Raw genomic sequence first — 22,420 nt, 5'->3', positions numbered from 1 at the left:
TGATAAACCACAGTTAAGTTATGTTTTAACAAGGGGGGCAATCACTTTTTCACACAGGGCCATGTAGGTTTGGATTTTATTTCTCCCTTAATAATAAAAACCTTAATTTAAAAACTGCATTTTGTGTTTACTTGTGTTGTCTTTGACTAATATTTAAATTTGTTTGATCTGAAACATTTAAGTGTGACAAACATGCAAAAAAAAAAAATTATATATATATATATATATATATATATATATATATATATAAATAAAAATAAAAAATAAAAATAATAATAATAATAATAAATAAATAAATAAATAATAAAAGAAAATCAGGTAGGGGGCAAACACTTTTTCACACCACTGTACATAACTACAAAGCCACTTAAACAGGACGATTGGGACAAAGTCATATTGTTCTCCACAATTTTAGAATTCTAATCGAACGGTGCACATGTGCTTAATGTGTAGATTCAGAAAGGGTATTTTACCATTTTGGTTTCACCTTAGAGAAATGACCACACTTTTTATACATGCAGAGAGCTATATATATATATATATATATATATATATATATATATATATATATATATATATAAAAACTTCAGATTTAGAATAAAAATTCTGTGCGGTCAATTTCTGGTGTAGCCTATTATTTTCACACATCTGCACTGAAATAATGCATAGTTCTTTTTATTTGTTTATTAATTTTTTACTACTCGTGTAAAGCCCTCAATATGAAAGAAGTTACTCTAGTATGTGGACCAAACAAACTACTGGGGCGAACAGTGATACAGTGAGGTACACTTGCACAAAGTCAGGGGTTTTGTAGGCATATAGTCAGGTGTGTGATTAACTAATTATACCAAACAGGACCTAATGATCATCAATTTAATATGTAGTTTGAAACACAATCATTAATTAAAACCGAAACAGCTGTGTAGGAGGGATGAATCTGGGTGAGGAACAGCCAAACTGCTTCCAAGGTGAGGTTGCTGAAGACAGTTTAATGTCAGAGGTCATACACCATGGCAAGACTGAGCACGGCAACAAAAAACAGATGGTTATACTGCATCAGCACAGCTATCCCAGGCAGACATTTCAAGGCAGACGGGTTTCCAGATGTGCTGTCCAAGCTCTGTTGAAGAAACCGGCAACGTTGAGGACCGTATATGCAGTGGTCGGCCAGTGCCATCAGCTCAGAATTGGCAGAAACCAGTGGGGCCCAGGTACACCCATCTGCTGTGTGGAGAAGGCTGGTCAGAAGTGGTCTTCATGGAAGAATTGCGGCCAAAAAGCCACACCTCCCATGTGGAAACAAGGCCAAGCGCCTCAACTACGCATGAAACCACAGGAACTGGGGTGCAGAAAATGGCAGCAGGTTCTCTGGACTGATGAGTCAAAATGTGAAATATTTGGCTGTAGCAGAAAGCAGTTTGTTCGCCGAAGGGCTGGAGAGCGGTACAAGAGTGAGTGTCTGCAGGCAAGAGTGAAGCATGGTGGAGGTTCTTGGAAGTTTGGGGCTGCATTTCTGCAAATGGAGTAGGCGATCTGGTCAGAATGAATGGTCGTCTCAATGCTGAGAAGTACAGGCAGATACTTATCCATCATGCAATACCATCAGGGAGGCATCTGAAAAAAAACTGTGTGCAAGTATACCTAGAAGAATTGATGCTGTTTTGAAGGCAAAGGGTGGTCACACCAAATATTGATTTGATTTAGATTGTTTTTCTGTTCATTCACTTCTTCTGTTCATGCATTTTGTTAATTGATCAAAATAAACTAACATTTCTATTTTTGAAAGCATTCTCATTTTACAGCTTTTTTCACACCTGCCTAAAACTTTTGCACAGTTCTGTACTTCTGCGTCTTCTACAGAGCATACTGTTAAAAATAGTTTTCCCTTCTTCCTTGATGTTGTCATCCTGTCAGTCTTTCCATCTTAGCTGGCCAACTACCGAGTATCACTGAAAGACTTCAAAAAGCAAATGTATCATGAACAAATAAAGGAAACCAATGCGTTTAGACAGGATAAATTCCAAATATTGATCGTCCGGGCTGTAAAAAGCCCATATATTAAGCTCCTGTATTACACTGTAAAGGCAGAAGTGCTAACCTGAAACCATATACAAATATGTAAACCCTTAATAGCAGGTGGCAAAGTTTCTGGATTCAATCTTGTCAAAAGGCCTGCCACCACTATCAGACTGTTACCATATGACGCATCAGATTTTGAATTCAAACTGTAACATTACCAAGGGTGTATTTTTTTGCAATGAAAAACCTCTCAATGTGGACAATACTGAAATCTGATATTTCATTTAGAATTTTCTGGGAAGTTTCTGTTTACCTATTGCACCTTTAAATATTTGGAATTCTAATGGTCCAGAGAGGAATAGCAGCAACAAACCCCTTCAACCCACAACACTGTTTATCCCTCCCCCTTCTCTGTAAACGCCATTGGCTGTGGCAATTAAAACCAATTTTCAACCAATGAGCTTGAATTATGGTAGAGTGTTGGGCTGTCAACTGTATATTTTGAAACCCATATTTAAGGACTATAAACACAGGCAGAGGGTGAGTCAACATGTCAGTGAGCCCTGATAGGAAGGGATTTAAAATGGTCTTGTAACAATGTCTTAAGACAAATCTTGCCTATTGTACCTTTAAACCATTACTCTATAACAATTAAAATCTGTTTAGAAAGTAAATTCAGAGTATACATTTGCTATTCATACACGATACTTTATTGCCAAATATGTCAGTTGCATGTGCCATTTTCAGACCGGCTCAATGACCAGTTCTTATCACTAAGGACCGTTTATGCTTATGTTTATAGAACCATATTTTCAAATGTTGCACCTTCTGTAATTATTCTTACTTCACCAAATAGACTTACCAGATGCACGTTCAATGTATTCCTGGGTCCAAAAGTAATAATTATTGATCCAGGTTTACATTTAATGTTATAGTGTAATGTTATAATGTAGCTCATTTTGAAAGGGATTTGTATTGTTTTAATGGCATTTTCTAGAAAATAGATTTCAGTAAATTGCATAAGGATGGTATTTTTGTGGAAGACCCTATATTACTTCAATTTCACTTGATCTCCTTTGTCCTTTAAACACTGAACAAGCACAATATCTGAAATACCTTTAAGTCCCAAAAGTTAATTAATAATATTTAAAATAACCAGAAGCTTAAGGGATTATACAGGGATATCATACAGAGAAGGACAATATTACTTCTGTAGAGCAAACGTGAGTGTGAAAGGAAGCACTGTTAATCAGTGATAGCCCTGTTGTCATTTAGCGCATGGGCTCTGAATAATGATAGCCATTTCGTTCATTTATAACCAGCTCTGAATGCATAACCCAGAGAGAGTTCCCTTCTGGGAGCTTCTACAGTGTCGGGTTTATGGGAGGAACGTGACCGATATCTGGAGGCAAAGCAGACCAAAAGGCTTCACCTTCTGCTATGCTCAAGATCTGACCACATCACATTTTCTTGTGAAATATTTCTCTGACACGACATGCTCATGTCAGCTGGTATGTACATTTCTTTTCTTTTTTTTTCTTTTTTTTTTTTTTACAGTAAATCATTTAGCGTATTTCCAGCCTCTCAAGGGCATGCTGGAAATTAAAAAATAAGAACCCATTAAAATCATAATCTGGACCTGCTCTTCGCTGACTCCTAAGGGACAAATGTAATTATAGTGCAGGTCCGTGTCCTAGGTAGGCCGAGTTGCCATTCCATCAAATTTTGGGCAGAATTCATCATGCCGGTCCTCTGCAATATGAAGGCATAGGAAGACTTGTGCTATGTTTCAATTGGATGGGCTTTAGATACAGGAAGTGGCCGTGAAGACCAATGTGCTGTAATTACACAGTTGAGCGGGTTTCCCACACAAAGCTGTCTTTTTCTGCTGCTAATCTCCCGGCGGTAGTGAATTTTACCGTGCCGCTCTTTTCCTTCGGCTGTTAGCAAACTGTGAGGAGGCCTGTTCAGGCCCCAAGTCAGCCATGACTCAAGCGTAGTGCTGTCACGCGTTAAAAACTGCTTCCTAACTACTCTGCGTACTCAAAATATGTACCGTCTACAAAACATGCTGCTTACTTGTATTAGTACAGGATGTGTTGCTGAATGCAGACACCGTGTACACTGGATGATAAAGTTAAGTAGGTGAAATGTAGTGTACTTTAATATACATATTTCCGTGGTTTCGCTGAGCATTTGCAAGTAGACTTTTCAGGAAGCAAACCATACTTTTTGGGAGGTCCCTCAGAGGGAAAGAGGAGGAGTCATCTTTGGGTCCAATCAGTGCAGTGAAATTGTGCTTCCCTCTCGGGTCATTCAGCGCACTTATCCCTGGTGATGGGTATGCACTTTGCACCTTGTTGTACATCGCTCTGGATAAGAGCATCTGCCAAATGCCAATAGTGTAATGTAATGTAATCACAGTCCAATAGATCATAGAGGAAGAGGCAAGGGTGGATGTCTTGTGACACTGCCAGCGTACTGCTGGAAAATAGCGTGGGGATGTGTTGCGCAGTCTGCAGTAGATTGTGTCACTACATATTTTGAGGACACTGTAGTTTTGGGCACTTCCACACATCAAAACCCTGGAAGTATATATATATATATATATAATCGATACTACATTTAGAGAAACTTTCTGACTACTTAAGGACGTTCTCATCCAGTGTGCTCTATTTACCTATGCAATAGTAAGCAAGTGGTTTCAGCAATCTTGTTGCAGTTGCATTTACAGTGTCGGCAAGTTGATTGTGATCTTAATAATGCACTTTATAGTAAAGCAGAACAAAAAATAAAAAGCCCTCCCTACATTAAATGTATCATGATGTGGAATATGAACTGTACATTTAGGGGCCTATTACTGTATGACTGTAGGTATGTATGTGCAGAGAACTTAATTATAAAGCATTTTAAGTAGATTTAGCCATATACACTTGGGTCAAGTATTTTTGGCACCCTTGATAAATATGCACAAAAATATTGTAAACTAAAGAAATGAGTTATTGAGATGCTTTATTTTCCAACATGTGCAAAGTATTGTGCTTTACTTATTATTCAATGGAATCAAGTATTTTCTTTAAATGAATTTCCCCCCAAAAAAGCAGGTTTCACAATTATTGGCACTCCTGGTTTAATGCTTTGTGCAAATGCACCTGCCAAAGATGACTTCCAGGAATCTTTTCCTATAATTTGAGATAAGGTTTGAGAACACATTTGGAGGTGTTTTTTTTACACATTTCTCCATGCAGAACTTTTCTGATTCATTGTCATCCTTTGGTTTGTACGTATAGATCCTCTTCAGTTCAGACCCCAGGTACAGTGGGCCCCGGAATTATTGACAATGTGCAAAAAACTGAATATGATTGCTGAGATGCACAAAATGCTGCATATGTGAAGACAACTGTACTTGATTAATGTTTCAATGGAACCAACCAAAATCAAACGTTAATTCAATAAAAAAATTGATAAATCAATATTTAAACTAGATAATTATTGGCACCCCTGTTTTACTACTTGGTGCATCCATTTCTGGCAAGGATTACAGCATTTTTCCTGTAATGTTTGACAAGGTTGAGCAACACATTTGGACAGTCAGATACAGTATCAGCATATTTGGCATTGAAACAGAGATATGTAAAAGGAGATGCATGGCGTATCCATGGTGAAATATGGTGGTGGGTCTGTGATCTTTTGGGACTGTTGCAATTTCTGAGGTCCTATTATTGTATTGCTAATTTAACTTAGATTTTATTTACAATAATTGTTAGGGGTGACAATGAGAGACATTCATGTTTCTCGGGAAACATGAGGGTAAATGTATTGAAATGAAAGTATATTGTTTTCCCATACGTTTCCCTTCATTCATTTTTATTAATTCTGGATCTGACTGTATATAGTGTGCTCCCTCAGGGAATGTTGCATAATTATTTTTTTTTTTTTGTTTTCTCCGGTTGCCTTTAGACAAAATGTAATATTAGACAAGGATCTGAAGCCAGGCAAATGTGCAATAATGGGGGAAATACTTTTTCCCAGCGCTGGATTAAACCTTGTATTCTAAAATGCAAATCTTGCATTCTTAAAAAATTTCATTCACCGAAAAAGGTTTGTTCAAAAAGAAGCAATCATTTGTAAATTAACTACTAGGATGACCATAGGATACAGACAATACTGTATGTGTGTTATACTGTATCTCTCTGACAGGATCAGTTTCAAAGTCCTGCAAGACAGCCCCTCCCCATGTACAGGACATAACTCAGCCCTTCACACCACCCACAGGCGCATCCTGCTCGCCGCATGAATGGCTCTCGCTTGTCCCAAGTGCTTCTCGGCCTCCCTAGCTCCCCAGTAGAGGAGTGACCTCCCTCTTTCTAGAAGAAGCGCTCAGTCACTGCCCGTTTTCCACTGCAGTCTGAAGACTCATCTCTTCACACTGTATCTCGACTCCTCTGTGGGAGTACCCTGATCTATTGACACGTGTTTCACCTGCCTGAATTGTTAGCCTATTGTTGTAGTCTAATCCAGGACTGTTTCAGTTGTATTCATGTTTTATTTGAATTTCTTTGTACTGTCGTTGCTGTTCTAATGCCTTACTGACCTGACCTATTCGCCATGTGTACTGGAAATGATGCTCATGGCTGTACAACCGATTCTTTGTGAATTGTAGCTCGTCCGACCTGTTCTGTAGTTTGTTCTAATGAACTTGATATGCACATTTTTTGTACATTGCTTTGAATAAAAGTGCCTGCTATATAAAATAATGTACCGTAATGTATTTGGTGATACAGATGCTCTGCTGATGGGGCATTGTCATTGTGAAAGACAACCATCTCAGCAGGACAGAAGTGCTTTAACATTGGATGAATATGACCATGTGACCAGTATCATTATGTAAAGGCAGACATGAACCTCGTTTTTCTAAGGGTATGAGTTCACCCGAACTAGGAGTGCTTTCATTGGTTTAAAGGTTATGAAAAGTTGTCATTAAATAGTTTTTGAATTGTAATATTTGCTCTTGATTGGCTGCATAAGCTTGCTAGTGTGACTACTTGTATAACTAAAAAGTTATGTTGTTCTTGTTGGCCCTGATTTGTTAAGTCCTTGATTTGTTAAGTAGGCTGCTCCATGAAGTCTCGCGAAACTCTTGATGGGTGGGACTTCAGTGAGTTGTCAGTCGCTTTTTTTTGTTTATACAAAAGCAAGAGATTTTGCTCGAAATGCAAATGCCATTAGTGGAATTCAATGCGTGGTATTTTGTAGCTCTGCCTATGTTTGGTTGGGTTCCATGTAGCCTCATTCTCCATTTGCTAATATTAACCAAGTAATGTCCTTCATGTAAGTTTGAAATTCCTTTGGTACACTTATCAGGCTAGTTTAGCTGATCACAAATCTGTAGAAGTGTTTCAACTTAGCCAATGTATTAGGCTACAGCATGGGATTTTCTTAACATTATGTTCCATGTTTAGGTGATGCTTTTATCCAAAGCGACTTACGGCTGATTAGAGAGACAATCGCCCCTGGAGCAATGTGGGGTTAAGGGCCTCAAGGGCCCAACAGCTGTGCTGATCTTATCATGGCCACCACGCTGATCGAATCTTGCAGGTTCCAGTCCTTGCCTTAACCACTAGGCTGCATGCCGCCCCCTTTTATTACTTTATTTTAGCCCCAAAGGTTTCTTTCTACACGGAACAGGATGACCCCTGGTCATTTTCTTAACACACTATTTTTAGTCTTTAGTCTGATATGGTGGTAGCACACAGTGGTGGTTTGAGATTCATGTTATACCACTTCTCTTCTCGCGCAGGACATGGGCTGACCATGGAGGAGGGGCATAACGCTCAGGCTCAATGGGGGCGGAGACTAATGGCCACTGCGGGGGACAATGAGACGGCAGTGGAGAAAAACTGCACAGAGCCAGGTATGTGGTGGGGGGGTGCGGTGGGGCGGGGGGAGTTGGTTTGTTCTCGAGACTTTACAAATCCCATAATAATGATATGGTAATTCTAATGATTATTGTTTTTAAGATTTTTATTTGCTGTATGATATTGTTGTTTTGAATTATGCAGTGTTTTCAGGCATGTAATTTAGAATGCATTTTAATTGGGTCTTGAAGAAGCCTGTCTCCTTTCCCTATACTCATTTATTCACTAGCAGTACAAATATTTTATGTCCTTACATTATCCAATGTGGTACACAGCTCGGACCCACCTCTTCATCTATGCCTCTTCATCTGTCAGCTTGACTAAGTTCTAAAATAATTTGGCATACAGATGTGGTGCATGTACTCTACATTGTTTACATAAACATGTATGATGTTTATAACATTTATGGAGTCACTTGCCCATTTGTGATACAACCAAACATAAATGATTTGGCTTTAATATGCTTATTTAAGAGTAATTGGTTGTTCAATGGGGCCTTGAAGAAGTAATTGAAGAAATAATTATCCTTCATTGAGACAGCTGTGCCAAAACTGTTGAAGGGCTGTACATGTACTTTACAAAAATGAAGTGTGTGTGTGTGTGTGTGTGTGTGTGTGTGTGTGTGTGTGTGTGTGATTAGAGATTGTCATGATAGATTAGATTTAAGACACTTAAAGTATATACACTCACTGAGCACTTTCTTAAGAAAATCACATGAATAAGTAAGTGTGCAGGTTATCTAATCGTATGGCAGCAGTGCAGTGCATAAAATAATACAGATACGGGTCAGGACCTTCAGTTAATCTTCACACCAACCATCAGAATGGGCATAAAATGTTTTACTATGGAATGATTGTTGGTGCTGAGAATCTCAGTAACTGCTGATCTCCTGGGATTTGAGATGGGTCAGAGGAGAAGGCCCAACCTGGTCAGAGTTGACAGGAAGATGACAGTAATGCAAATAACCACACATTACAATGTGTCAATACTTTGTGACCCTAACTGAAACCACCAAAGAAAATGGTACAAAACAAATTTTAATAGTCTTTGTGTTAAAGGAATCTTCTTAGTTAAAGTAAAATTTTCCTCTGAAGAGCAGATTATTGCATTCAGTGCAGTCCAATGTTCTTTTTCTGTAGTGTTTTTTGCACCTGCATCCAAAGTACTACATGTAACACTACAGACTGCAGCTACTACTAACTTTAATTAATGACGATAATAATAATTAATATAAAAAATAACAGCAATAATAATATGCAATACATTACAATGCCCAACATTCTCTATATGCATCAGTCCTGATGTTTTTTCAGGTCATTATTGTGTATCCATCACCAGCCCCACCCCTCCAGCAGCAGAGATGCCCAGACCAGGGGTTCTGCCAGTCACTGATAAGAGGCATCTTCCTCAATGCAGAATGATCTGTGCCATCACTGTACACTGGGATATTCTCACAATCTTTTAATAGTGTGTCACAATAATTCCTATGCCAAGCGAATGATTCAGGACTGTGAAAGATTAGGGTTTTGCATTTCAAATCGTCTGGGTCCATTCGCACAAAAATACTCACCTGCTCTCGATTAAATTAAGATTTTGTCCTTTGTTTGAAAATACTTAAAGTAAGCACTGGATGTGTGTGATTCAGTGGACCAATGTTTTGCCTCTTTAACCAGAGCCTGTAGAGTGTGATATATGGAATTTGGGTGAGTTTCAGATGTTTCTCTTGAATGCAACATTCGCAATATTTACAGAGAACCCAATCTAGTATGTATTCACAGAATATGAACTGTAAGTATCTAAACAATGGGATATGTGTTTTACTATACATATAAACAACTGATATCAGTATGAGATGTGATGGGCAAGAACCTATACTAAAAAGGAACCAATACTGGAGCAAAAATTATATTGCATTTTTAAAAAAAGGGGACAGTTAAGTATTCAGACAGTGACACCATTTTAGTTGCTTTGGTTCTTTACTCTACCACAGGATTTGAGGATGAGGATGAAGTGTCAGGACGGTAAATAAGCAGAATAGGTGTGTTTATTCAGCTCAGGGCAGGCTGTGGTCAATCACAGGCAGACAGATATAACCCATGTAATCCAAGACGTAGTTGATCTAACGAGCAAGAGTCCAAATACAGAAAGGCAATCCGACAGGGCAAAGGTACAGAGGGTGATCCAGAAATCAAAAACCGAAAGTCCAATCCAAGTTCGATAACGACAGGTCAAAACACAGACTGAAGGAAAATCCAAGACCCAGTGGTCGGGGTACACAAAGCAGGTCGATACACGAAACAGACATTCGGGAAAGCTCTGGAATGAATGGAGTGAACACATTACAATCTGGCAGGGAACTAACATAGACAAGGGGTATATATACATTACATTATTGGCATTTGGCAGACGCTCTTATCCAGAGTGAAGTACAGTTGATTAGACTAAGCAGGAGACAGTCCTCCCCTGGAGTAATGCAGGGTTAAGGGCTTTGCTCAAGGGCCCAACGGCTGTGCAGATCTTATTGTGGCTACACTGGGATTCGAACCCCCAACTTTGCCTGTCCCAGTCATTTACTTCAACCACTACGCTACAGGCTGCCCCGACCAATACACCGACCAATAAACTGAAATGACAAACGGGTGCGAGTGTGGGGAACTGGTAACGAGGCGCTGGTGAAATAAATGCATGACAGGATTACGGAAAGAGAGCGGGGACACAAGGTACAAATATACGACAAGAAACAGCAAATGGAAAAAACACAGTATGACAAAGTGTAGACTCTTGGCTTTAATTTGAGGGCATTTATATCCATATCAGGTGATGCATGTAGGAATGATCCTTTTTATGCTCCGTCCCCCATTTTAGGGGAGCAAAAGTATTTGGACTGTTGGCTATTTGGTTGCTGTGTGTCTTTGTATCATTAGAAGTGTCAATGCCAGTAAAGCAGGCCATCATGTTGAGAAATCCAAATGAATCAGACATAGTGTAGGTATCATTAAACTACATTTCCCACAATCCCACACTTCCGCAACGTCCACCCCAGCATGACATCTTATTACGGTTCAGCCAATACCATAACGGCAAGAGCAATAAACTTTCCCCGTATAAGAGCAAGGCACCCTCTTGGGACACCCTCTCTTTTTGGACCCTTTCTTTCAACACGGTTTGCCTTTTTGGCCCTTCTCTTTTCTTCACCTCAGCAGCCTCTGGCCTCCGCCCCCCAGCTCCTGCAACGTCAATGCCCTGTCTCGACACTCAGAGGCCTCTGTAGCGCACCACCAGCCTTACCTAGTTTACCTTGCGGTAACTTAGTGGCCTATAGTGAGTGGATGCTGGTGTACATGGAATGCTACCACTGCAAACCACAGAAACAAACTTTTCCACCCGGAAAAAGGACCAGCGAACTGTGAATCTGTTTTGTGTTACCGTTTGAATGCATTCCGTTAGCTGTGTATGTACGTGAATTGATTCGCCATCTTTCGCATATACTAAATTTGTGGTTAGATATTTCTGATGACAATAATTTTATGAGGGCGGCACGGATGGTGCAGTGGGTAGCACTGCCGCCTCACAGCAAGGAGGTCCTGGGTTCGAATCCCCGTCGGCCTGATCAGGATAACGGGTTCAGATAATGGATGGATGGATGGATAATTTTATGAGAGTAAAATCCCTACTATTTGGTGGCCCATGCGAGGACCCAGAAGAACCAAAGAGTACTTTCAATTGTGACGAAACCCCCCTTTTTAACTGTTGAACAGCTCTAGAATACTCAACAGGATGCAGGCATCGATGTGTCAAAGACTAAAATAATGAAACTACGTCAGCATAACCACAGAGGGTTCACTGCAAGACACAAAGCACTGATAAGTCTCAAGAGCAGAGTGGCCTGTTTAGTGCATTTAAAAACAAGCATTCTTACTGACAGATGAGACCAGTATCAACATGTACCAAAGTTATGGAAGTGTGGAGAAAGAAAGGAACCGCTCATGAGCCAAAGCACTCGTCATTTTTTAAACAAGGAGGAGGTGGGTTTTATGGCTTGGGCATGTGTGGCTGCTGCTGGATCTTTTTTCTTTTTTTGTCACTGACAGAGAAGGTGTCCTGACTTCAATGACTTCACTGCTGATGGTAGCAGCGGGATGAATTCTGAAGTGTACAGAAACATCTGCTCCGATATGATTTATCAAAAAAGGCCTCAAAATGCATGGATGGTAAAGTAAACCAGTTGATGTTACAAAGGCAAGCAGTACAGGTAGATTGTTTTACATACCTGAATCCATACCGATATAAATTAATATAATGTGTTTAAATTATTATAATGAAGAAGTGTGTTTTGGCCATGCTTGCTGTTCACTTTTTCCCAATTAAGTGAGCGGCTGGTAATATGGCAATGCTCAGTACCAACTCTGGCACTGCAATTCTTGATTTCTACAAAGCATGTCACTACTATAAGCAAATGCAAACATTGTCATTTCTGATGTAGAATGAATACGTCTTGAAGATGTATTCATTCTACATAAGAAATTACAATGTTTGCATTTGCTTATAGTAGTGATTGGTTTGGTCGTATGAGCCAGTTCACACCTTTTTATTGTTATGCCTTTTTTCTGAACAAATGATGATGGCTTATACTTCCAGACATGACATTGTGATTTGAGAGTTTGAAAGTTAAATGTGTCCTTTGAATGTTTTCTGAATCGACAATGGTCTGAAGGCCTGTTGCAGATCATCTAGTGCAGTGGTAACAAACCCTTTTCCTGGAGATCTACTGGCTTGTATGTTTTCACTCCATTCCTAACACAGCACACCACATTCAACGGATAGAAAACTTGGTAATTGGTGAAATCAGGTGTGCCAAATTTAGGCTGAAATGATAACCTGTAGGATGGTAGATCTCCAGGAACATGGTCAATTACCACTGATCAATTGGATATCTGATTTACTGTTTTTCCTTTCTCATTTGTAGTTCTTTGTGTGCTCATATCAAGTTAAATCAGTGGTTCCCAAACTCGGTCCTGTGGCCCCCCTGTGTATGCTGGTATTCCTTCCAACCACAAATGCAATCCCAGAATTTTAACAATGTTACTTCTGAAGTTCTTTCATATTCCTCGTATTATAAATGTTCACATGATGACACATTGCCTTACAGCTCTTACTGACTCTGGTCGCAGCTTCCAGACTGCCTTCTACAGGGCCATGCAGTGAAATGTGTATATTGGAAGGCAATGAGTATCACACTCTATTAAAGCCAGTTTCATGCCCTTCAATTGGCTTCTCCCACTGAATATTCCTCTGTCAGGATGTGGGCATTAATCTGTGGGGAATGCAGCAATGGCCTGTGCCTACCATACCTACCTGGATGACACATCCCTGGTTTGTGTGTCTTTTCCCTATTGTTATTTGCCTTTGTCTCTCTCCACTACTTGTACTGGCGGATTGGCCTGGTCCATCAATGTTCCAGCGCTGTCTGTGCTTATATACAGTACATATACAAAGCATTTTGAAAGAATTTGCTGTATGTGGAGCAGAACCCCTCCTGTGAGACTGATTAAATGACCGGCTACTTCCTGAAATTTGACGCGTCTCCGAATACATTTTTCTCAGTTCTTTTAAACCGTATGTAGTTTTGGGCTGTGACAAGTTATCTTGGGTATCTTTGGGGGGCCAATTAACGAGGCAGCCTGGAAGTCCATTCATCCTTCAGGGGACCGCGGTCACATGAGTAACCCTCTCTTTCATTTCACGATGTGGTTGGGGAACGTTCACCCCAGCTGTCATGCAGGAACCCGCAAGGGAACGGGCTGTGCACCACTAAGCAAATATTCTGGGTCTGTGTGGCCGAAGGCAAAAAAACACAACATGTCTGTTTGAGCACAGCTATTCTTGTAAACAATTATCAAGCAATATCATGTGGCTGGCAGGACATTAGGAGAAATCCTCCTGCTGGGTTGCACAAAAGCAGTGTCTGAGCCAAAGCACTTCAAGAGCGTTGGTTCTAACACGTGCGTGGTGGTGCCCATGCAGAAATATTCTCAGACGGGGGCAGGGTGAGGGAGCTTTATGCAGCCACTTTCCTCTGCACCAGCCATAATCATCAGCTTGGCAAAGTCCCAGCAGGAGGCTGGAGCTCGCATCGGACGACTGATCTTCACTGCAGTGTCCAGCACCCGAAGGAGAGGACGGCATTGCGGGCGCCTTCCTCAAAAGCGGCCATCTTAGCTGAAACTAGGGAAACTAGGCGGCTCAATGTCAAAGATTGTTCTCTTTTATTGGTCCTTACATTTCTTTCTACAATTAAAACATTCAATTAATTAAAAATAAACTTCAAAACAGTCAAAATTAGGCCAATTATATGAACTAAGTATAAGAATATAGGTGAGCAAATTAAGTAAATTTAATAATCAATTCAGTAATAAAGACATTTATCAACAAATTATAATAATACAAGAACCGATATTTATAATGTCCATCAGGACATTGTTTCTCTTTTGAGGTCTCAGAGCTGGTGTCCCTTCTTGGGGTCAATGTCAAAGAGCCCGTCAGGCACCAGCACCTGCGGGTTTCTCACAAATGGAACCGAGTGGCGCTTAGCATGTCAGTCATCCGTGCAGACAAGTCAGCAAGTTTAGGTTTGAGAAGCTCTTCGTTCTTTCTGGGGTTTCTTTTGAGGTGGAGCAGGTGGAGATGGGAAATGGCACTGCTGGAGGCTAGTGAGAATCACAAAAAATTGTTCTCTGTGAGCCCACTCCTTGCATGCTGGGGCCCAAGACACAACTGGTACCCCCACCCTCTACCCCCAAAAATACGAGAGGCATCTTCTACTTTTTATTTGGCAATGGGAACCCAGGCCTTATGCAAAGAATTCCTGTTGAAATCAGTGAAAATGATTGCCGATTGCCAGTGCGTGATTGCTCGTGCACAGCCTCAGCACTCGTTAATAGTAATTAATTAATGCTGGTAATCAAATATTTGCTTTTCCTTACGCTTGCTGCCAGATGCACGGTCAGCTGTAACAGGCTCCGATCAGAGTGTTTCTGCAAAACCAAAACAAAGGCAAACTGCTTAGCTTTTTTACATAGTTACAGGATCAAGCTCACTTAACCAAGTGAAGATGTTACCTCTATACCTCCAGAGGTTTCCTCAGGTGTTTTTTTATTTTCTTACCTCAGTAAACAATCGCACAACGCACGGTATTAAGCTCAGAAGAGCAATGAGGAATCCGCTACGGAATCGCGGGAGGAAAGTGTGGCACGGTGGGAATTGATTGATATTTCCAGGGGAATCGCAGAGAGGTTCAGGGTCTTGCACAGGGTCTGTGCACACCACCAGTATGATTGGCACTTCAAAGGCTATACCACCCTCCTCCAGGAGTGACTCACAGGCGAAGAGTGGAAATCAGTATGGGGGCGAAGGGGGACGACTTACAGTTCTGAATTGAACACAGGCTGTTCAGGGACTGTGTTCATGGTATGAGCAGGAGGTCTCTTTCAGCTTTCATCTTTTTGAGGTCAGTGGGGGAAAATTAGCTCAGGATCTGAATGCAGAGAACAGTTTGGGGACTAGTGGTTATGGTCTGAACAGGAGGAAGGTTGACTTGCCTTTGACTTGTTTGTGCAGAGTAGCTTCTACACAGAACAAGGCCAGTGGAGGAGACTTGTCGCTCAGAGACTAATGTAGCCACCTGTTCAGGGACACTGCATGGTATGAACAGGAGAGGGGCGGGAGCCAGTGTCTTCATCTTCCAGAAGGAATTAAGCCTATTCAGATAGATGGGGAAGGGCAGACGGACACCAAGGCACTTACCGTAGCTAATGAATGAAGGGACTGAGAGAATTCTTTTGTTAGTCTCCTCACTCATCGATTCTCCGTTCTTAGGGGCCTTTTCAAACCTGATATATGCAAGCACAAAGTCTGCTTAATTCCGAACTTGCAGTCCTTTGCAGTTTAACTGCGTTTTAAGTTGGGTGTTTAAAGTGAATGGGAGTGAGTTTGAGATGTCCCATGTTACACTACATCCAAACATACCGCGATGCGAGCGGTCAGGGGGCGATGCCGTGTCGTAAACCTGTCTTGATATGATCTGAGGATTTTGCCATGTGACATCAGAACCAATCAGATATCACCCTGGGCAGTCTCCCTGTTTTGTGCCACTTTCTTGCTTTCTGGAAAAATTAGTGAGCATTTCTAATTAATTAGTGAAACTAGCTATCAAAAACGAACATTTTCTTGTAATGGATGTAAATTTGGAGCACTCGTTCCTTCCCAGTGGCTTTTGCGGTCAGCGTTGGATTCCCACCAATAAGAGCAATTCAGAGGCAAAATGTTGTTGAAATGGAGCCAGCGTGTGATATTTGTTAGTTGTCAGACTAGACAACTTCATTGAAACAAATGTCTTGTATAGATTTTTTTGTATTGTTCAGCTGTTTGCTTACATGGCTTTATGTTTGGATTGGGTGTCAGTCAGAGATATTGTGGCTCAAAAACATTTAAGCAGGTGTGAAATCTTCTGAATTTGCCTTTTGGCAAATATGTTCGCTTGTGGAAACACAGAACACTTGAAGTAGAGGAGCACATTTATTTTGGGGTATTACACATAATAATTACACAAGAGTTTGTGTTGCTTAAGGAAACGCTGAGTATATAACACAGCACAGTATAAAGAGAGGAGAGTACACGGAGGAGGCTGAATATCATTCTCGCCCCTGGATAAGGCTCATGCCAACATAAGGGGGAGGCCTGGGCCTATAGCAAATTTGATATCTAGCCAATCCCGTCATTTGAAATTGGATATCCCAAACCCCTCGCAGTTCATTCTGAAATGAAAGGATTTATCTTTCAGTTGAAAAAGGGGAAAATTCTCCAAATGCTCTTCCTTGATTTGAAAAGTATCTATCGATTAAAGAATACAAGCCCAAATTATTTGGTCTAGCAATGCAAAAGCAGATGCACGTGCACACGCAGCCAGTCCGTTCTACACTAGCACCATGCATTTCAAAGCACAGTCCCCTTCTTTGTTATGCTAACATTTTAGCGCACATTACTTTGCGGGGAATTACAGAATTCCATACATTGCGTATATTATACAAACGTCCAAGCGGAGTATACCTCAACAGTGCGCGTGATGCATAAGCGATTCATGGCACAGGCCGGATTGTCACGAGCGCCCTTGACCCAGTTGGTGTACAGTAGTAATCAATACAGAGGCTGTCCTTGGGTGGGTCTGCAGCCCCACACTGGGATTGGCTGGTTTCCGTGCAGCCATGATTGAGGTGAGCAGTTGGCCTCACCAGAGAGCCGGCGATATCCATGACACGTGGACGCCCTCGTCCTGCGAGGGAAGGAATCCGGTGGATACACCTGTACGCACGGCCGAGCATGTACAGATATCGCATACCTCAATGTAATTCACACAGCATTACTCTGTTTAACATAAATACCGGCAGTGATCTGTTCACACCCCCCCTGCCCCCCCCCCCCCAGCTGTTTCTCTTTAAAAGGAGTGAATAAAGCGGGCTTGTTTTGAATGATCATAACACCATTTCCAGGCTGTCGTGATTTATTCCATGAATTATTACCTAATTAAACCTCACGGAGCTCTTGAAATAGTTTATTTTTTTGGAAGCGTTTTCCTTGTACCAGACAAATTAGAGTGCGGAATCATATTAGCATGGTAGTTACAATTTACAATTGGTTGGCCTCGGGCATAAGGGAGAATAATGGGTGCAGCTTTTTCGCTTTATGTAAATTTATGCATCCCATACCCGCATTTAGGGGACTTTGAGGACAAAACGATAATTCTAAAAACTTAGGGTAGACAGTGTTGTAGGTATAAAAGATGGATGAATCAGTTGTTGGTATTTTGAGGACACGAACGCGGGTGGTACAAGCTTGTGCGTGAAGCTTCAAGGTGTTATCTCAGTTTGCAGAGGTGGTAAAGGTGTGATGACTGTGTGACCATGCATTGGACAATCCGAATGCTTTCCACATTCCTTTTTCTTCAAATGTTATCTATTCTTGTTTCCAATTTTTTGGTTTGCAGTATATAGTGCATCCTCTCGGCTAACTTGCCCAAATACTCAGATTTGATTGCTCCCCTTAGTAGGATACACATTTAACAGTCAGTGTTTCTGGTAAGAAACTGCAGATGGTTAGTTTTTGAATTTTGGCAGTTCTACTGCATACCTGCAGGCTCTTCTCATTCAGTAATTGGTAGTCGGCATAGACCCAACTAATTATATAGTTAGACTAATTATTATTAAGGTCCAGAGAAATAATCAGTTTGTGTGACATTTATCCTTGCTCCTGTTATTACTTGTGTCCCTGCTGCCAACAGCTTCTTTATTTTTGTGATATTTGTAATATTTTCCACTGTAGAGTTGGTGCTAATTTTAAGTCTACATTAACTACCTTCTGAAAGAAAACTATATTAAACATAGTGAGCATTTTAATATATTGCTGACTTGTCGAATACACTTCCCATTTGCCTGGATAAGTGGTAACTGATTAAGTGAAATGATTGCTGTAATTAATTGGTGATCATTTGATATGACTTTTAACAGAAGCTCTGTCGGCCACTTGGTTGTTGAGGACTGAAACGCATGCAAAATAACAATGATTATTTCTCCAGACACCACTCATAATTCGTCCCTGATTTCGTAATTAGATACACTTGGATTTGAGAGATTTACATTTACATTTTAGTCATTTGGCAGACGCTTTTAATCCAAAGCGACTTACAAGTGCATAGGTTCTACCATAAGTCAGAGCATCACATCCAGAAACTAGCAAAATACACAGGAAATGCTGTTCTAAACATAGTTGTCATCAGAATTTTTTTTTTTTTTTTTTTTTTTTTTTTTTTGGGGGGGGTTAGACAAGGATAGGGATATCAGAAAGGAGGGGCAGGGGAAATCAGGAGGGAGGACTAAGGTAGAGTTTGAAAAGGTGGGTTTTGAGTCTGCGTCGAAATAGGGGGAGGGATTCTGCTGTTTTGACAGTGGTAGGCAGGTCATTCCACCACTGAGGAACCAGAACGGAAAACAGGCGTGAACGTGCAGCTCGACCGCCAGGTGCACGTAGAGAGGGAACCGTAAGGCGACCAGAGCTGGCAGACCGGAGTGGTCTAGCTGGGGAGTAGGGAGTGATCAGGGATTGTATGTAAGGTGGGGCAGTCCCCTTTGCAGCCTGAAATGCCAACACTAGGGCCTTGAAACGGATGCGTGCGGCAATGGGAAGCCAGTGGAGGCCAATGAGAAGCGGGGTGACATGAGCCGACCTGGGCTGAGTGGTGATCAGGCGGGCTGCAGCATTCTGGACCAGCTGGAGGGGCTTGATGGCACACGCTGGGAGACCGGCTAGGAGGGAGTTGCAGTAATCCAGGCGGGAAATGACGAGCGCCTGGACTAGGAGCTGGGTGGCTTTCTCAGTCAGGAGATGACGGATACGGCGTATATTATACAGAAAGAACCTGCAGGTTCTGGCAGTGGAGGATACTTGTGGAGCCAGGGTGAGGCAGTTATCAAGAGTCACCCCAAGATTCTTTGCCCTACGGGAGGAGGAAACTACAAAGTCCTCAACAGTCAATGAGAGGTCGATTGACGGAGAGGACTTAGCAGGGATGTAGAGAAGCTCAGTTTTGGTAAGGTTGAGCTTCAGGTGATGGGAAGTCATCCACGCAGAGATATCAGCCAAGCAGGCAGAGATCCGTGTGGTGATTTGGGTGTCGGGGGGGGGAAGGAAATGAAGAGTTGGGTGTCATCAGCGTAGGAGTGATAAGAAAAGCCGTGGGAAGAGATAACAGAACCAAGAGACATGGTGTATAGCGAGAAGAGGAGAGGCCCAAGAACCGAGCCCTGCGGGACTCCAGTTCGTAGGGGTTGAGGGTCGGAGACTGCGCCCCTCCAAGTCACCTGGTAGGAGTGACCAGAGAGGTAGGAGGAAAACCAAGCGAGTGCAGAACCTGTGACACCCATCCCAGACAGCGATGAGAGCAGAATCTCATGGTTGACTGTATCGAAGGCGGCTGATAGGTCGAGGAAGATGAGGACAGAGGAGAGGGATTTTGCTTTAGCAGAGTGGAGTGCCTCAGTGACCGCGAGCAGGGCGGTTTCAGTGGAGTGGCCACTCTTGAAGCCAGACTGGTTGGGGTCATGGAGATTGTTGTGGAGAAGATAAGTGGACAGTTGGGAGCAGACCGCCCGTTCCAGGGTTTTAGCGAGAAAGGGAAGAAGAGAGACAGGTCGGTAGTTGTTCAGGGCAGAGGGGTCAAGAGTAGGTTTTTTGAGGAGGGGAGTGACTCTGGCCCTCTTCAGGGAAGAGGGCATGGTGCCGGAAGAGAGGGAGGTGTTGATTAGAGAGGAGAGAAAAGGGAGAATGTCCTCAGATATAGATTGTAGGAGGGGAGAGGGAAGTAAGGAGTTTCAGTGTGTCAGCGTCAGAGAGGGGAGAAAAGGAGGTTAGGGAGTTGGGGAGGGTAGGGGGGTCAGCAGGGGTGGAGGGTTGGGAGAAGGAATTGCGAATAGCGATTTAGAGATTTAGTAACAACTGACAAGTAGCATTTGGCCTTTTATTTTATGCTAAATTGGGAATTATTCAGTTCATATTCTGAGCATCTCAGAATAGGTTCAAAGACATTTTGGTATTTTTCTTAGAATGCCGTTTTGTTATTGTTGAGGGTCAGACGGATTGTCCTGGAATAGAACTGAATGGGAGGTTTGTAAGGGGACTACAAGCTCCCCACTTCTGTCACCACCTGGCCCCACCCACACCAACTGAGGTCTGTCACCTAGCCAGGACTAATTTCATTAGCGTGAATATGAGGTCATAGCCTGAACCATGTTGGTCATAATAACCCACACCCTGTGCCGGCCAGAGGTGGAAGGGCTCTCCTTCTGAGTCTGGTTCCTCTCATGGTCTCTTCCTAAATTTCCCCAGGGAGTTTTTCCTTGCTACCATTTGCTCTAGTGTTGCTCTCATGGGGGTTTAGGCCAGAGCTTTCTGTGAAGTGCATTCATACAATTGTTTGTGAAATGCACTGTTCAAATGAATCTTGATTTGACATTAATCATGATTTGAATTTTATCACTCTTGTAATATTAAATGAGCCTTTGAGTCCTTGAATGATTTAATACCTGGCTTAAATGCATTAAGGGCCAGGACTAACCTGATGAGCTTAATCTGTCTGTGAAACCGGCCCTAGTGGTTGATTGTTCGGTCTATGCAATGCACCTACTGTGTGAATGTTCTATACCTGCTGAAGTTCATTGTGTGTTTTATTTTATTTATTTTTTGAATTCTCCCTTCCCGACTCTCAAATCTCTGCATGTGGTCAGATTCTTACAATTTTGTGCAGTGAGAGAAAGTGGGGAGCTGTTTGTCCGAACCGTTAATACCTTCCAAAGATGTTCTGAGCTCCTTTAATGGGCTGTTGCTGGGTGTGCTGGTATCTGATCTATCTCCATCACCATAAACCTTGAATAGAATCTGATGTATTTAGAATGGTACTCCACAGGAGCCTAGTCCTCCATATGGTTTTACATGGCCTGAAGGCAGCAGAAAATGATCATCCTGTGGGAATCGGTCTCCGATGTACTGCACGTTAAAAAATGACAATAGCCATTTGCCGTTTTGCTTTTAGCCATATGGGTTTACAACATTAGAGCAAAGTTATAAAACCTGCAAGATGAAGCGAGCTTATTTATTAAGCCTTAAATATGATACCGTTTCTGTGGAAGTGTATTTGTGCGACTGCCTCCAAAACCTTTCCATCAAATTGTCGTTTACTGCCAAATTTCTCTCAAATGAAGGCTCTGGAACTACCAGTGCTTCTTCCTTCAGACTATATTTCTGGTGGCTGAATCAGACCTTTTAATTTTATGATGCCACTGCACCATGCATTTTCACCAATGCACATCCTCAAGTGATCATGCAAGCCCTCTTTCCAGTCCAAGTGCAAGCACTAAATAAAATGGGGATTGAAATTCCACCCAATGTCCTTGGACCTTTGTGACTCTCCAGTATATCAATCTGCCCTTGTAACAGCTGCGGTCACATTAGCAAGGGGCTTATACTACCCAGTTCACTCGCGAGGGGATTTCAAGTGTACAGTTACAGGGCAGTCTCTAAGTGTTTGAACATTAGTACAATTTGTGTTCTTTTGGCTCTGTACTCCAGCACATTCCCAACTGTCCAATTACTTTTGGTCTCCTAAAATGGGAGGACTATGTATAAAAAAGGATCACACCGAAAACACAGATCACCCGATATGCATGTGAATACTCAAATGAAAGGTGACAGTTTGCACCCTCAGCTCAAATGTCATAGTTTCATTTCAAATCCAATGTACTGGAGTGCAGAGCCAAAAGAACAGAAATTGTACCACTGTCCAAATGCTTAGACTGCACTGTATATTTAAACCAGGGGTGTCAAACTCCAGTCCTGGAGGGCCGCAGTGTCTGCAGTATTTGTGGTTACCTTTCAATCGG

At 41.8% G+C, this 22,420-nt stretch overlaps 1 protein-coding gene across 1 annotated transcript in view; it reads left to right on the top strand.

Annotated features, from left to right (window-relative positions):
• The window catches only part of slc24a4a (solute carrier family 24 member 4a), a 47,041-nt gene that overhangs the window by 5,784 nt on the left and 18,837 nt on the right, over positions 1-22,420 (top strand). Inside the window, exon 3 of the mRNA XM_061246903.1 lies at positions 7,820-7,933. Coding sequence (XP_061102887.1) covers positions 7,820-7,933 — 114 coding nt within the window. The remainder of the gene's footprint in view (positions 1-7,819; positions 7,934-22,420) is intronic.

This window comes from Conger conger, chromosome 1, assembly GCF_963514075.1.
Source record: "Conger conger chromosome 1, fConCon1.1, whole genome shotgun sequence".
Lineage (NCBI taxonomy): Eukaryota > Metazoa > Chordata > Actinopteri > Anguilliformes > Congridae > Conger > Conger conger.
This window is presented reverse-complemented; position numbering and strand designations above follow the sequence as displayed.